The sequence below is a fragment of the Sceloporus undulatus genome, chromosome 4 (assembly GCF_019175285.1).
Source record: "Sceloporus undulatus isolate JIND9_A2432 ecotype Alabama chromosome 4, SceUnd_v1.1, whole genome shotgun sequence".
NCBI classification, from domain to species: domain Eukaryota; kingdom Metazoa; phylum Chordata; class Lepidosauria; order Squamata; family Phrynosomatidae; genus Sceloporus; species Sceloporus undulatus.
In genome coordinates this window covers 110,084,043-110,097,106 of record NC_056525.1, presented here as the reverse complement: position 1 = coordinate 110,097,106, position 13,064 = coordinate 110,084,043, and the positions used below count along the sequence as shown (strand labels likewise).

Sequence of the window (13,064 nt, the reverse complement as noted above, 5' to 3'; positions counted from 1 at the left end):
CTAAATATTTCTCTTAGATGTGCATAGGTATTTGGCAAGTTTTAGCCAGAGAATGCTAAAGAAATTTAGAAAATTGGTTTCTAGTTAATATTGTCAGTGGTTTACAGATTTATATCCAACTGAATGGCAAGGGATGTGTGATCTAACTTTATTTTTCTTTCTTGTTCGTTCGGATGTATTATGCGGCAAAAGGGGTGAATAAATCTCAGTGTAGTTGCTTACAAGAGACAAGCTGGCTTTGTGAGATGAATTATTTTAGTTTGCTTTGTTGTTGTGATATGTCTTGTACATAGTTTACATATATACACACACACACACACACACACACACACACACACACACACACAAACGAGACAAGCTGGGTTAGTCTTAATGACTGAAGATAGTTCATGATCATACTGTGGGCCCTTGGTATCTATTTGGGTTTGTTTCCAGGACCCCCCAGAGATAACAAAATCTGTGGATTCTCAAATGCTTTTAAATACAGTGGTGTAGTAAAATTATGTTCCTTATATAAAAATGGCAAAATCAAGCTTTGCTTTTGGACTTACTTATTCATTTTACATTTCCAAACTGTGGACAGTTAAAGAATCCATGGATACTTACAGTTTAAGCCAAATTAAAATAAATCAGTGTTGCAATTTGAACCACAGAGTGTTAATTTCTGGTTTCTTTATGTAACAGAGGTGGGATACAGACCGCCCAAAGCGGGCAGTCTCCCGCTGCCCTAGTTTGCTCTGTGGGGAAGCCGCAGCCTCCAGACCATGGGGCTTCCCCACGGAGCAAAAAGACTGGCCCCTCTCTGCTGTCTTTCCACAAGAAGCAAAGTGATAGCCTTTTAGCTATTTATTCATCGCTGTAGAAGGATTGTTTTAAAAGATGTTGTACCTCTTTCTCCTTTCTTGTTATATATATACATATATTTTAAAATGTGCTTAAACTGTGCGCTTACTATAGTAGCTAATTAGCTAACTACAAAAATGAGGAATGCTTGGTCCTTGTATGAGGCAAAACATCCCTTTCCCCATCATCACTGTTAGTCAGGATAATGAGAATTATCTAGTGTTAAATATTCCAATCTTTTTATCGTGCCAGTCAAAAAACCCCAAAACTAACAAAAAGTTTGTACCCCTTTATAGGCTAACAAATATATTGTGACACATGCTTTTGTTATGTAGGAACCCACTTTGCTAGCATTGGTTTTATTTGTTACATAAGGTGAATATGACCATTATTCCTACAGTCCATCCTAAACTATATGTCCATATTCAGATACCTCACTAAATCCCTGTATGTTTTGTGTGACTTGTATAATTTATAGTAAGCCTTAGGCTCACATGATCTCCCTATTTTAGGATTTTGGAAGCTTTGGCTGTATCTCTTGGGTCCAAAACACACAGCAGAAATAACTCGGTTTGAGATGGCTTTAACTGCTCTGGCTCAGTGCTAGGGAATCGTGGAAATTGTTGTTTATTGTGCTGTGTTTTTTCTGTTGAAAGTATAGGGCTTGTACTGGTGCCACATTGTCAAATGTGGGCTGCAGAAATGGATGGGAGCAGAAGATTGTGAATTAACAGGCTATCAAGACCACAATTCAATATGAGATAATGTATTTTTCTGGAGCCATGATTTCCAGGATTGTTGTATGTGTTGAAGGGAGGAGGGCAGGGGAGTCCCATAATGTTGCTTCAGTGAAAAAATGCTGTTGGTAGTATGAGAGCTGCTGTAGAAATGTCCCGTGTGTAGCTTTATCTTCTAAGAGTTGTATTTCACTTGGTTTCAGGGTCCTGCACAAGAAGATTTCAGCCACCTGCCACCAGAACAAAGACGGAAGAAACTCCAGCAGCGGATTGATGAACTTAATAGAGAATTACAGAAAGAGACAGATCAAAAGTATTTTTGCTCTTCTGTTTTTGTCACTTCCTTTTCCCTTACTTCTTTCCTCTTGTACATCACTAATTTACGAATTCTTCACAAAGCTTTAATTTTTTTAAAGTGTTAGCTAGCATCCTGTTGGTAGCATACACATGCAGTTCTTCTTAATTTTCAGTTTTGTAGTTGTGGTAAGAGAAGGTATGCACTATCTCTTCTGTGTAATGATCACCTCTGTGATCATTTAGTGCCCTAGAAAGGGCAGGGAGCCAAGCAAGGAGTGCCTGGCTGTACCCTGCAACATTGACATCATTCTCCAATATCTCTGGAGGATTCCCAGGAGGTAGTGGAGGGTGCCTTTGTCATTGTTTATCCGTCTGGAGAAATATTTCCATGCGCTTCTTGATCACACACCATCCTCCCCGAACCTTTAGTCATGTTAGGTGCTCATGCAGGAGGAAGGTAAAGAGATAAAGAGACTGACTGGGGTTTTGTCTGGTGGAACTTTACAACAGTGCCAAATCTCAGTCATTGATAATCAGACTTCCAGACTTTTGTAACTGACAATATCTCCCGTGTTAGCAACATGGATCATGGTCTCTCTTTCTCCCCTTCACCACCATTCCCTCAAAAATTAATAACTAGTAGAGTAGAAGATTCTTCTTGTTTTTCCCCACTTGAAACATTTAACTATTTCTAAGCCCTGTGTATGTAATAATTCATTATTCATTTTTCCTATAGAGATGCACTGATCAAAATGAAAGATGTGTATGAAAAAAATCCACAGATGGGTGATCCAAGCAGTCTCCAGCCAAAATTGGCTGAGACCATGAGCAACATGGACCGTCTCCGAATGGAAATTCACAAGAATGAGGTTAAAAATGTTCATTGTACAGTATTACATTAAGAGGAGTAGTCAAGATTTTCAGAACAAGGCATTCTCCGATATTCCAAAGGGGTATTTCAAGGGGTGGGAATCATGCCATCCTCCAGATATTTTAGGACTACAGCTCCAGCCATCTTCACAATTGGCTGTGTTGGCTAGGGCTGCTAGGAGTTGCAATCCAACAACATCTGGAGCTGAACTTCAGCAACATTGCAATTCCTACCCCTGTTTTAAGTTTGCTACTACAGTTCATCCCATTTGCAATAGTCTCCAGTTTTTACCCTGTTGGTCCTATTTTTCAGTCTAGTTTAAAAGGAGCAGATGATGAAAATCACATGATTGACTTTTGCCTGTAGGATGCCAAAGGTGGTCAGTGCCCACACTGAAGCCAGGCATGCACCTAGCTATTCTCTACAGAACAGCTGGAAGAACATTGGAAGAATATAAAAATGTTTTGTTGGACTCAGTTTTGTAATACCATTATGGTAGAATACCCCAAATGATAACTGGTGTACTTCTGGGAATATATTAGATCATCTTGACAATAAAATTAATTTGGAGACTTTCAGAACAGGTAAATGAACAAGTTGAAAGAAACTGAAAAAGTCTTTATCTACTGGATTTTTGTGGGTTTTTCGGACTATGTGGCCATGTCCTAAAAGAGTTTCTTCCTGACGTATCGCCAGCATCTGTGGCTGGCATCTTCAGAGAATGGATGCCAGCCACGAAAGCCTTCGTCTTTCAGTGAATCTGATAGGAATCTTCCAATAATAATTTGAACATGCCATTATTCAAAAACAGTCAAGATATGTTTGTTTTGACATCTTAAAAATTCAGGAGTTCTGGGTTCCTGTGTCTGTCTAGTGCCAGGGTGGGTTAGCATCACACTTTTGGAATTTATTATGTTTTTGCTAGTTTCTTGAAGCCCGCAAACTAGAGACTGAAGCAAAAGAATTAATGTAGAATTGAAGAATTCTGAACTGAAAGTTTTTCAATGGCAGAACTGAACTGAGCTCATTGAGAACATCTGCTCTGGGGTGACACCATAAGCTCTTTAAATTTTAGCTATATAATGAGCAGGAGCAGTGCTGTGGGGTCATTTGGTTATTATTTTTATTTTGTTTTTTCTGTTATTATCAAAGAGTTGGGAGTCGGAAATTTTCCTGATCCACCTTCTGTTTAACCATTGTTCTGATGATAGCTAAATTTAGGATCAAATTTAGTCAAAACTCTACTTTTGTATGATGCCAAGTGATAACTTCTCTCTTTGTCTGTTTTCCCTCTCTCTTTTTCTCTTTCAAGGCCTGGCTTTCTGAAGTTGAAGGAAAAGTAGCAGCAAGAGGAGACAGAAGACACAGTAGTGACATCAACCATCTTGTAACCCAAGGAAGAGAAAGGTGACTATATTAAACCTTTTTACAGTAGTGTCTGTAGTTTTCTTTTTCAAAAATGCTCAGCATTCCCATTGGTAGTCTATCAAAAGTCTGCCTTTTGGCAAAGAATCTCTTAAGAACCTTGTTCCATTTGGCTTCCTTCCTTACTCTTCCCCTGTTCTAATGGTTTATAATTTATCTCATAGTGATGTTGCCACTGTAGTTGAAATTACTTTACTATAGAAAAAACACTGTGGATGTTAGAGTTGAAAATAGCATATCACATTGTAGCTAAGTAAGGAAGACTTCAAATCTTGTCTGCAGTCTTCTCTCATATACCTGCTCCCTGATGTGTCAACACATTAAAATAATGGCCGTCTCTTTTCATGAACCCTCTGCTCTCCCTAGTCATCTTAACTCAGGTTTGCAGGCAAAATCCCCATGCCATAGGAAAATATCCTCTCAAGAGTTCATTATAGGACTTTTTCATTAAATGGCTCCAGTTTTGTTCTACTCTTTCATTTTCTTGACATTTCCAATGTCTGATGGGGAGATGTGTTAAACTGTTGCAGCAAAAACAATAAAAAGTCTTGTGGCACCTTATAGAGTAGCAAGCTATAACAGTATTTTATTTCTCTGTTGATTGATTTTTCTTGTTCTTTCTCTGATGTACCATTTTAAGAACACTGTCAATAAAAAATAAGCATCCTGAGCTATCAGGAAGAAGATGCTAAATATATTACAAATGATGTTTATTTTTCAAGAAATTACAAGGATGCCAAGGTTGTGTCAACTCACATCCCCTCAGTATTTCACCCTAAATGCTTTCAGCCAGTTTCAGATGCTTTTAGGTACAAGTGAGCAGCTTCCTGGGGTGAGGCGGGGTTGCACTGAATCCACTGGGAGCTGCACCCTCCTCCTGCAGCCATTGCTATTGTAACTCCCAGCAATCCTACTCATAAACATGGGGTGCAAGGAACATGTGTTCTTATTTTCCAGCAAAAGCATACTTCCAAGCAGACTTCTGGGAATATAATGCTGCTTGGAAACATGGTACGCACTCTTTGTGTTCCATGTTCCCCAGCAGACTTGCTCCAAGGTCACCCAGGGAGTTTCATGGCCAAGTGGGGAATCGAGTGCTGATCTCTAGAGTCATAATCCAACACTTAGACCACCATACACTGGCTCTATTGAGGTCTTTTGTGTTCACAATTTCTTTACAGCCCTGAGGGGAGTTATACAGACGATGCCAATCAAGAAGTCCGAAGCCCACCACAGCAGCATGGCCCTCATAATGAATTTGACGATGAGTTTGAAGATGATGACCCTTTGCCAGCTATAGGACACTGTAAAGCAATCTACCCATTTGATGGTAAGGTTAAATTAAGGCCGACTGTTGGGTGTGCATTTGTATATGTGCATGAAAGGTGCTGTGTGAAAGATAAACTGTTTTTTGTCTTATCTAAATCATTATCTGCACTTAAACTTTTCTAGCATCCAGTTTAGTTTCTAAGAAATGATGATCATCTTTGTTTAAAGGTAAAATAGTATTTCTGCATTGTAACAAAGTAAATATGTTATTATAGAGGAACAGCCATTGGCAGCTTTACAGCAAAAGACCAGATTTTTGTCTCCTGGCCTACATTTGGAACATATGTTCCATAGCACAGAGTTGATGTTGCCTCCTGTGTATAGAAACTGAGTGCTGCAACAGAAAGCTTGCTTTCAATCCTATCAGAGATGTGAGATTTTTTTCTCCCTGTTCCCCTAGGACACAATGAAGGTACCCTAGCAATGAAAGAAGGAGAAGTTCTGTACATTATTGAGGAAGATAAAGGGGATGGATGGACAAGAGCTCGGAGGCAAAATGGAGAAGAAGGATACGTGCCAACCTCCTACATAGACGTAACACTAGAGAAAAACAGTAAAGGTGCAGTAACCTATATCTAACCTTCAGTCCGTCAGCTTACCAGTGAACGTTCCTAAATGAATACTGAAGCACATACAGTTGGATGAGAAGTGTTAGAGCATTTAGGAGTGCTTTCAGTCGGCTGTTCACTATGTGAGCCCAAGCTGAGACATCAATGCTGAAACTGGAAGAACGCATCTGTATTTTGCTTCATTTCTTCTACACCTTATGGCCAGTGCCATGCCTGACTTATTTCTCTACCTGTTTTTGTCAGCTTATGAGATTTCAAGTATTCTCTTGCAATCAATGACCAGGTTTCTACATTTTCTTGGTTTCTTTAATTTTAAATTTTGTAAAGTTTTCTATTCATTTTAAGATTTTAAATGGATGTTAATTTTTTAAAGAATGCATTGTTTTGTCACATTATTAGTATATACACTCATCCCTCCATATTTGCAACTTTGATATTTGCGGATTTGATTATTCACGGATTTGATTAATATGTTTGCTTTAGGAATATCTAGGACCTCCAGTGCAACTCTATGGTCAACTTTAGCTAAACTTTGCACTGAAAGACTTGGAGATTCCTAGAGAGAATACTCCACTAGGCATTTGTAGCTCCTCCAGTGCAGTTCTATGGTCAATGTCTGTCTGATGTCGACGACAGAGTTGCGCTGGAGGACCTAGAGATTCCTAGAGAGGTGTCCTCTCAGGTAACAACATGGTATTTTTGTTATTTGCGGTGTTTCCATATTCATGGGGGTCTTGTGCCCCTCACCCTAGCAAATATGAAGGGGCAAGTGTACAGTCTCTAGATAACCTTGCCCTATTCACCAGACAATAATCTGTTCCAGTGTCCTTTTAAACTCAATTTATATTAAAGTGAACAAGCAGATCAACTCTTACTTTTTATTTTCTGAAAGGCAGCCTCCTCCTTTTTATTTCTCTGCCTGTTGCTGCATCACTTGTATTTCACGAAAGCAGTACACAATCTATTGCCATCAACTCTAGTTCAGAAGACAAAGGAGAACCTTCTGCTGCAAGTGTTCAAGCCCATTTTCTGCACATAATGGGATTATGGGGTGGGGATTGCAGCTCATGTTTGCAAGCATCTTTGTTCCATAAACATTTTTGTAAGTTTTATTTAGGGAAACTTATCTGCACTTGTAAAAATGATAAAATGCAGAAGGTACTCAGGAAAAGTGGTCATAGGGAATGTGGCACAGCATGGCAGCGTACCTGTTTTTGGTCTCTTTCTTCTTCTTAGAAATTCTGGCTCTTTATGTGTACTCAACCTGATTTATTTCTGTTTGGATCCATTATCAAGGTTGCTCAGTTCCTAAAATGTAGCTGATGAATCCATCCTTGAAAATGCTTCTGCTTGATGTGCAGAAAATTGTGCATCCCAATGCCATGTGCACGCAGATCTTTAATTGGTGTGGATGGTCCTATTCCTTCTAATAGGAGGACACAATGTAAATGCACAAAACTTATGTGGATGCAGATTAACTTCCTTTTACTATAAAGAATGGGATGCTATTGCAAACTGAGTGTTTCCTATGGACACGCTGCCTGGAACAGATCACTGGGTCAGGAACACATGACTCTTAGTCTAAGGGATGGGTGCGACTATATGCAAAATGCTTGAAATGTGGTTCCTTTTGCTGGAACCTACATCTTTGGGAGGATGGACTTGGAATCTAAGTTACACTAATCCACAGCTAAATGAACTGCTCTCTGAAAAGTAGGATGTGGAGAAAGGTCAAAAAAACTCTATGCCATTACTTTTGCGTAAAGGGATTTATTCTCTAGCCATTTGAGATGGACTTTTTCTTTTTCAAAAAATGAGTGCACTTCTCTCTTTTCAAAGGCCTCTGGTAATTCTGTTCTTCTCTGTTTTTTCCTCTTGGACTGCAGGTTCCTGAAGCGGGGTCTGAGAAAATGGGCGAGATGTTGAAGGAGGTTACATGCAGCTGCATTTGGGGGGAGGGTGCTAGGCCCATCGAGATTGGGTGGGTGGGGGAAGCCAGTTGCATGATGGCATGCAGGCATACATTTCTCACTAACAAGGCTGGTGTTTCTGTGTGTGTTCAAAATAGTTGTGGTAAACTAAAGCTCCATTCCAACAGAACCAAACCACCATCCATCCTGAAAAGACATGCTTTTCATGGCCTCAAAAAAACCTACTCACTCTTCACCAGTTGCATCATACATTGGCTGTTTTCAGCTGTCTCATTTTCCATGCCCACTTTCAACTGGTATTGAATCCAAACCATGTCATTGACAGTCTCTGCCTGTGCCACCTCCATGCTCGCCCTAACCTTCTCCTGCATGTCTAGATATGTGTCAGGCATGCCTGCCTAATGTTTTGTATTCTAATGTTTTGTATTTCCATAGCTCTTCCTCCTCTTCTGCACTTGTAGCCAATCCACTTTACATGTCTCCAGCACTCAAGTTTTTATTTCAGTACCTATGTATGCTGCTATAACATGGTGTTTTTTTGCCTTTCATTATGACCATCGTTACATTCCAGTTCTTTGGCATTATAACTTATTTGAACTTAACATTCATTTTGTTTTGGGGAAACAAGCACATCTCAGCACTAGGCGACTGCAGCCCACCTTCAGCACCTCAGTAGTTTCTCACAAGCACTGAAAACCTCGGATAACAGCACAGATTTTTTCCACTACAAGACAAACGACTGTTTTCAGAAGACAAGTGCTTGCCATTCAGATGCTGCCTTAAACTCTCGAGTGCCTAAATCTGCTGATTGCCAACACTACCGCTTCAGTATCCCATGAAGGGCTTTGAGTCTCAACTCCGTCTGACCTCCTGAATCTATCCTTCTACAGTGCTGCAGCTGCTGGTAGCCAACGGTAGATGTTTTCTAGAGCTCTACCATGACATGATACATGGCGCATTGTAAACATTATGCATTGAAAATGAACTCCATGTATCAGTTTCATTTTACGTCTAATGAATGTTTTTAATAGGATTTTTATGGACCATTTTTCTCTCTCTCTCGATTGTGTCTTTATTTTGTGTGTGTGTGTGTGTCTGTGTGTTGGGGTTGGGGAAGGACTCCAGTTTCTGATTAACTGCAGTGCTAGTCTGTTTCCAAGTGATGCTTCATTGTAAGGACCGGTTGAAATTTGGAGTGATAACCTTGTAATGATCTATGTGCACTTTTACTTGTAAACCTTGAGATTTGGAAATGTTTATACATGTAAATATAGTTGTCTGCGGCACCCCATGTTGCTCATGTTGTTTTGTCTGACATTTGTGAATTCTGTTAATGAAAATCATCCAACCTGTAAACTAAATAGGATAAGCTTAGAATAGGGGAAGTGGAGAAGGGGTGGGGGGGAAGGAGAAACCAGTAAGTCAAGTTTCCTAAGCCAGCTTTTTGCTGTTTGTGGTAATATATAAGAAATCTTTTGTAGGGATGAGGGTTGAAGCAATATTTGGACACAGGAGTGCTGGATTCTTTTAGGATTCTTTTTTTCAGTGTTATTAGCAATCGTACTACCAGTAAAACTAAATCTGTGTGATTATTGTGTGGAAGTCTTCTTCCGTTGATTATTAAATGTGCCACTATTACACAGATGACCTAGTGTATTTACATGGGGGGTGTTTAAACACTAAAGGTTTAGAATTTTTGGATATTGTAAACAGGGTTATTTATATAATGTGACCTTAACTCATTACTGACAAAACTACATGAGTTTTTTTTTAAAAGATCAATTTAACTTTTTTAATTATTATTTCAAAGTTAAAATATAATGATGATATGTTCTCAGTATTTCTTTTCAGCCAAGAGCCCTGTGGATTTTGCCTAATAACCTTGTGGGCTTCTTACAACATTTCTCATAAAGGACTAACAGTTCTTTCATGCTACTGTTTTTCTAGGAACAGGATATGGTTCCTCAGAGCCTTTTTTTCCCCCTGTGGTATAATACAACCTTTATGAGGGTTATTAAATAGGAGGGGGGGATCTTTGTACTTGTACAGTTAGCTAAAATCATTATTCTGAAATTTTGAACATGATGAATTGTCTTGAGTCTTACAACTTTCCAGTAATTTTTAATCTTTTGTGCACGTGCTGATTTTTAAATGTTTCAATACTTTGTTAAAAAATAGTGGTTCTCTTGAGAATATTTTCATGAAATTAAATAACCTTTTCATGGCCCTGATCATTTCCTTGTTGTCTTCTGTTGCAGGCAAAGGAATAGGAGGGTTTGGAAAAAGCATAAATGAATTCAGTTTGTGTATGAAAGACAACAGTGATATTTTTTGCGCTGCCAATGCAGACAGATTTAAACCGCGGTGCCAGTTTTAATCCCCCAAGTTAAACAGTTTGTTTACATGATCATTTTATAGTTAGTTGTTTACTGTCATTTTGCTTTTAATTCATTTCCACTTTGGCTTTCTTTGCATGGTGTAGGAGGTAGAGAGTGAAACAAACTGAGGGGCTTAGAGCATTTAGTAACAACAGTCGTTTTGGAATGCCAGGGTTAGAGATGCTGTAACAAAAAAGCAGCATTGTTATATCTGGTATGTAGAGGTGGGTGGAGTGTAGAATTCTTTGAACGATACATATGACTGGAAAAGCCAGCACAGGGAAACAGATGGAGCATCCTAGAACTCTTTGTGATGGCTTTTTTGCAGCATGTGGAACTGCTGTCCAGATGCAGACAGGGGCCTAAATTGAGGAATAGGTTTCCAGATGCCTAATTGGGAGGTACACATCCATAGTGGAGCTGCATTCATGGTCCCCAGGTAGTCACAACCATGGCACTATTGGCACAAGCAAAACTGCCCCTCAGAGCTGCTTTACCTGGCATCAAGTGTGCCAATAAGGGTACAAATGGACAATACTCCACCCCTGTTCCTGTCAGTCAGGAAGACTGTGATGTTCACAAGCATGACCGCTTTTGAACTTGCTCACTGCAGCCTCCATGGCTGGCAGGAGCAGGATGCAGATATCATCCACTCATGGCCCAATCACCCAACACAATGGACCCCTTTCTGTTTGCACAGCTGATACTTGGTGAAGTAAGTTTGCAGGTATCAAACTGTGACTCTACTTACTTACACAGCTGAAGTAATTAAAGAACTAAGCAGCACATGTAAAAATCAGGCCGAGAGATTCTAGCAAAGAAGTTCTTTAATATGGTGCTTCAATTTCTGCTGTCTGCACATACATTAAGGAGTGGAACCGGAGCTTAGTAACATTTTTTTAAAGTAGTAGATTATGGCACCTACGTAAACTGAAAGGCATGGATTTGTAATTGGTTTTTTCCCCCTTGATCGGTGGGTATTGGATTTAAAAGCATTTTTTAAACCCCCACCATTGTTTTGGTCCGTTACCTGATTAAAAGAGAAGCTTCACATTTTCCAACTGACTGCTCAGGTCAAACACTGTGAGCAGTCACCCTTGTTTGATTTAAGTGCCTTTTATTAGGTTTGCTTGTTTGGTCTATCTTGGGAATCATGCCATGCTCACCACTGTGATTCCCAGCATGCAAGAAGGAAGACAGATGTGTTCCTTTTTCCCAGTCACTGACAGAGTATACTGGTCATTGTTAGATAATAGGATGGGAAGGCACAGTGGGAAGGCATACAACTAATACTCTATTTGTGAGGGATCCATCCATCTCTTCCACCCATTCTGCACCAGCAAAGTCTGTTGCAGGGAGACAGAGGTGGCCTAAGACCTTTTGGCATGAGTCAATAAATCCAAACAATGCCACATCACTCAATAATAAATACTCTACAATTCTATAGATGGGATATGTTACTGCAGTTCCTATTTATGCCAGCATGTGTGCAAGAAGGTATCCAGTGGCTGTGCCTTTACCCTGGGTACAACCAAGGGGGCTTTTAAGTGCAGCTCTGTCCCCAAAGCCACTGATAGGTTGCCTTTGAGCTCATGGAGAAGAGTCTTACATTTTAGTCAGAGGCTGCTCCTTCTTCCCAGGATGCCCTTCCCATAGCCACCATTGTACATGAGGGGCGGGATAGAGAAGAAGGAGCAGTCTTCCAGCTTTATGATCAGTGTAATTATGCTGGTGGAGACTTATGTATTACCCAGTTTAATCCCAAACCTGTGGGTTACATAGATCTCTGCCAAAATGTAATAATAAACACTTATGCCAGCAGTCAAAAGGCAATAGATGCTATGACATTGCAGCGCTATTTCTTGTTTCTTTTTAATGTGACAGAGGGTGTTCGGTATTAGCATGCAGGTCATAAGACACCTAGCCTGCTAGTGCTTGTGCCAGCTCTATTTCATTTGACCATTTACTTCTTGGAGCAGCAGTTTGCCTGCTGTGAAGTGATATATTGAGCACGGATGATCTTTCAGAGCTGCAGCATATTTGTGGGAATTGTAGCAGAAGGAAGGATTGGTGTAGAGGGAGGGAACTTTTAAAGTGTTATAGAATTCTACATGTTACATGTTAATATCAAACTTTCCTCTTACTTTAAAATAACCAATTAATTATTATGGCTATAACCACTTAACGGGAACAAAAGCTAAAACTTGCATCCTGTTGCATTCCAAGAAGAAATCTGGATCGTGGCCACTAAACCAACATAAGCTTCCTATAACAACATAATCCACTTGAGGAGACGTGTTAAGCAGACGAAACAGGCATGTTGTAAGAAACAGGCATGTTCCACAAGTTGTAGTAATGGACACTGAACAGAATTACTTTTAAAAACTGTAGGGTGTTATTGGGCTTATGCCCTACTTCTGAGCTACCCCATGGCATCTGTTTGGCTATTGTGGGACTATTCTGATCCAACACAGCTCTAGTGTTGTTATAGCATCATGGAGTTAGACAACAGAGGCGTGAACAAGGAAAGGCTTCAGAGTGGCAGTCAAGGCAGGGGATGAGCAGAACCTAAAACAGCATTTTAGAAGAAGCAATGGAAAGCAAAGATATCTATCTATCTATCTATCTATCTATCTATCTATCTATCTATCTATCTATCTATCTATCTATCTATCTATCTATCT

The 13,064-nt window shown here is 39.7% G+C and overlaps 1 protein-coding gene across 4 annotated transcripts in view; it reads left to right on the top strand.

Annotated features, from left to right (window-relative positions):
• Positions 1-10,228, top strand: part of FNBP1L (formin binding protein 1 like) — a 33,081-nt gene extending 22,853 nt beyond the window's left edge. For 3 of the 4 annotated variants that reach the window (XM_042462269.1, XM_042462270.1, XM_042462272.1), the window contains 5 exons: positions 1,784-1,893; positions 2,614-2,746; positions 4,061-4,155; positions 5,355-5,503; positions 5,903-6,590. In XM_042462269.1, coding sequence (XP_042318203.1) covers positions 1,784-1,893; positions 2,614-2,746; positions 4,061-4,155; positions 5,355-5,503; positions 5,903-6,081 — 666 coding nt within the window. In that variant the 3' untranslated portion in view covers positions 6,082-6,590. Of the gene's footprint in view, positions 1-1,783; positions 1,894-2,613; positions 2,747-4,060; positions 4,156-5,354; positions 5,504-5,902; positions 6,591-7,957 lie in introns of those variants that run through there. The other variant, XM_042462271.1, reaches the window with a different exon arrangement.
• Positions 10,229-13,064: the final 2,836 nt, after the last annotated feature.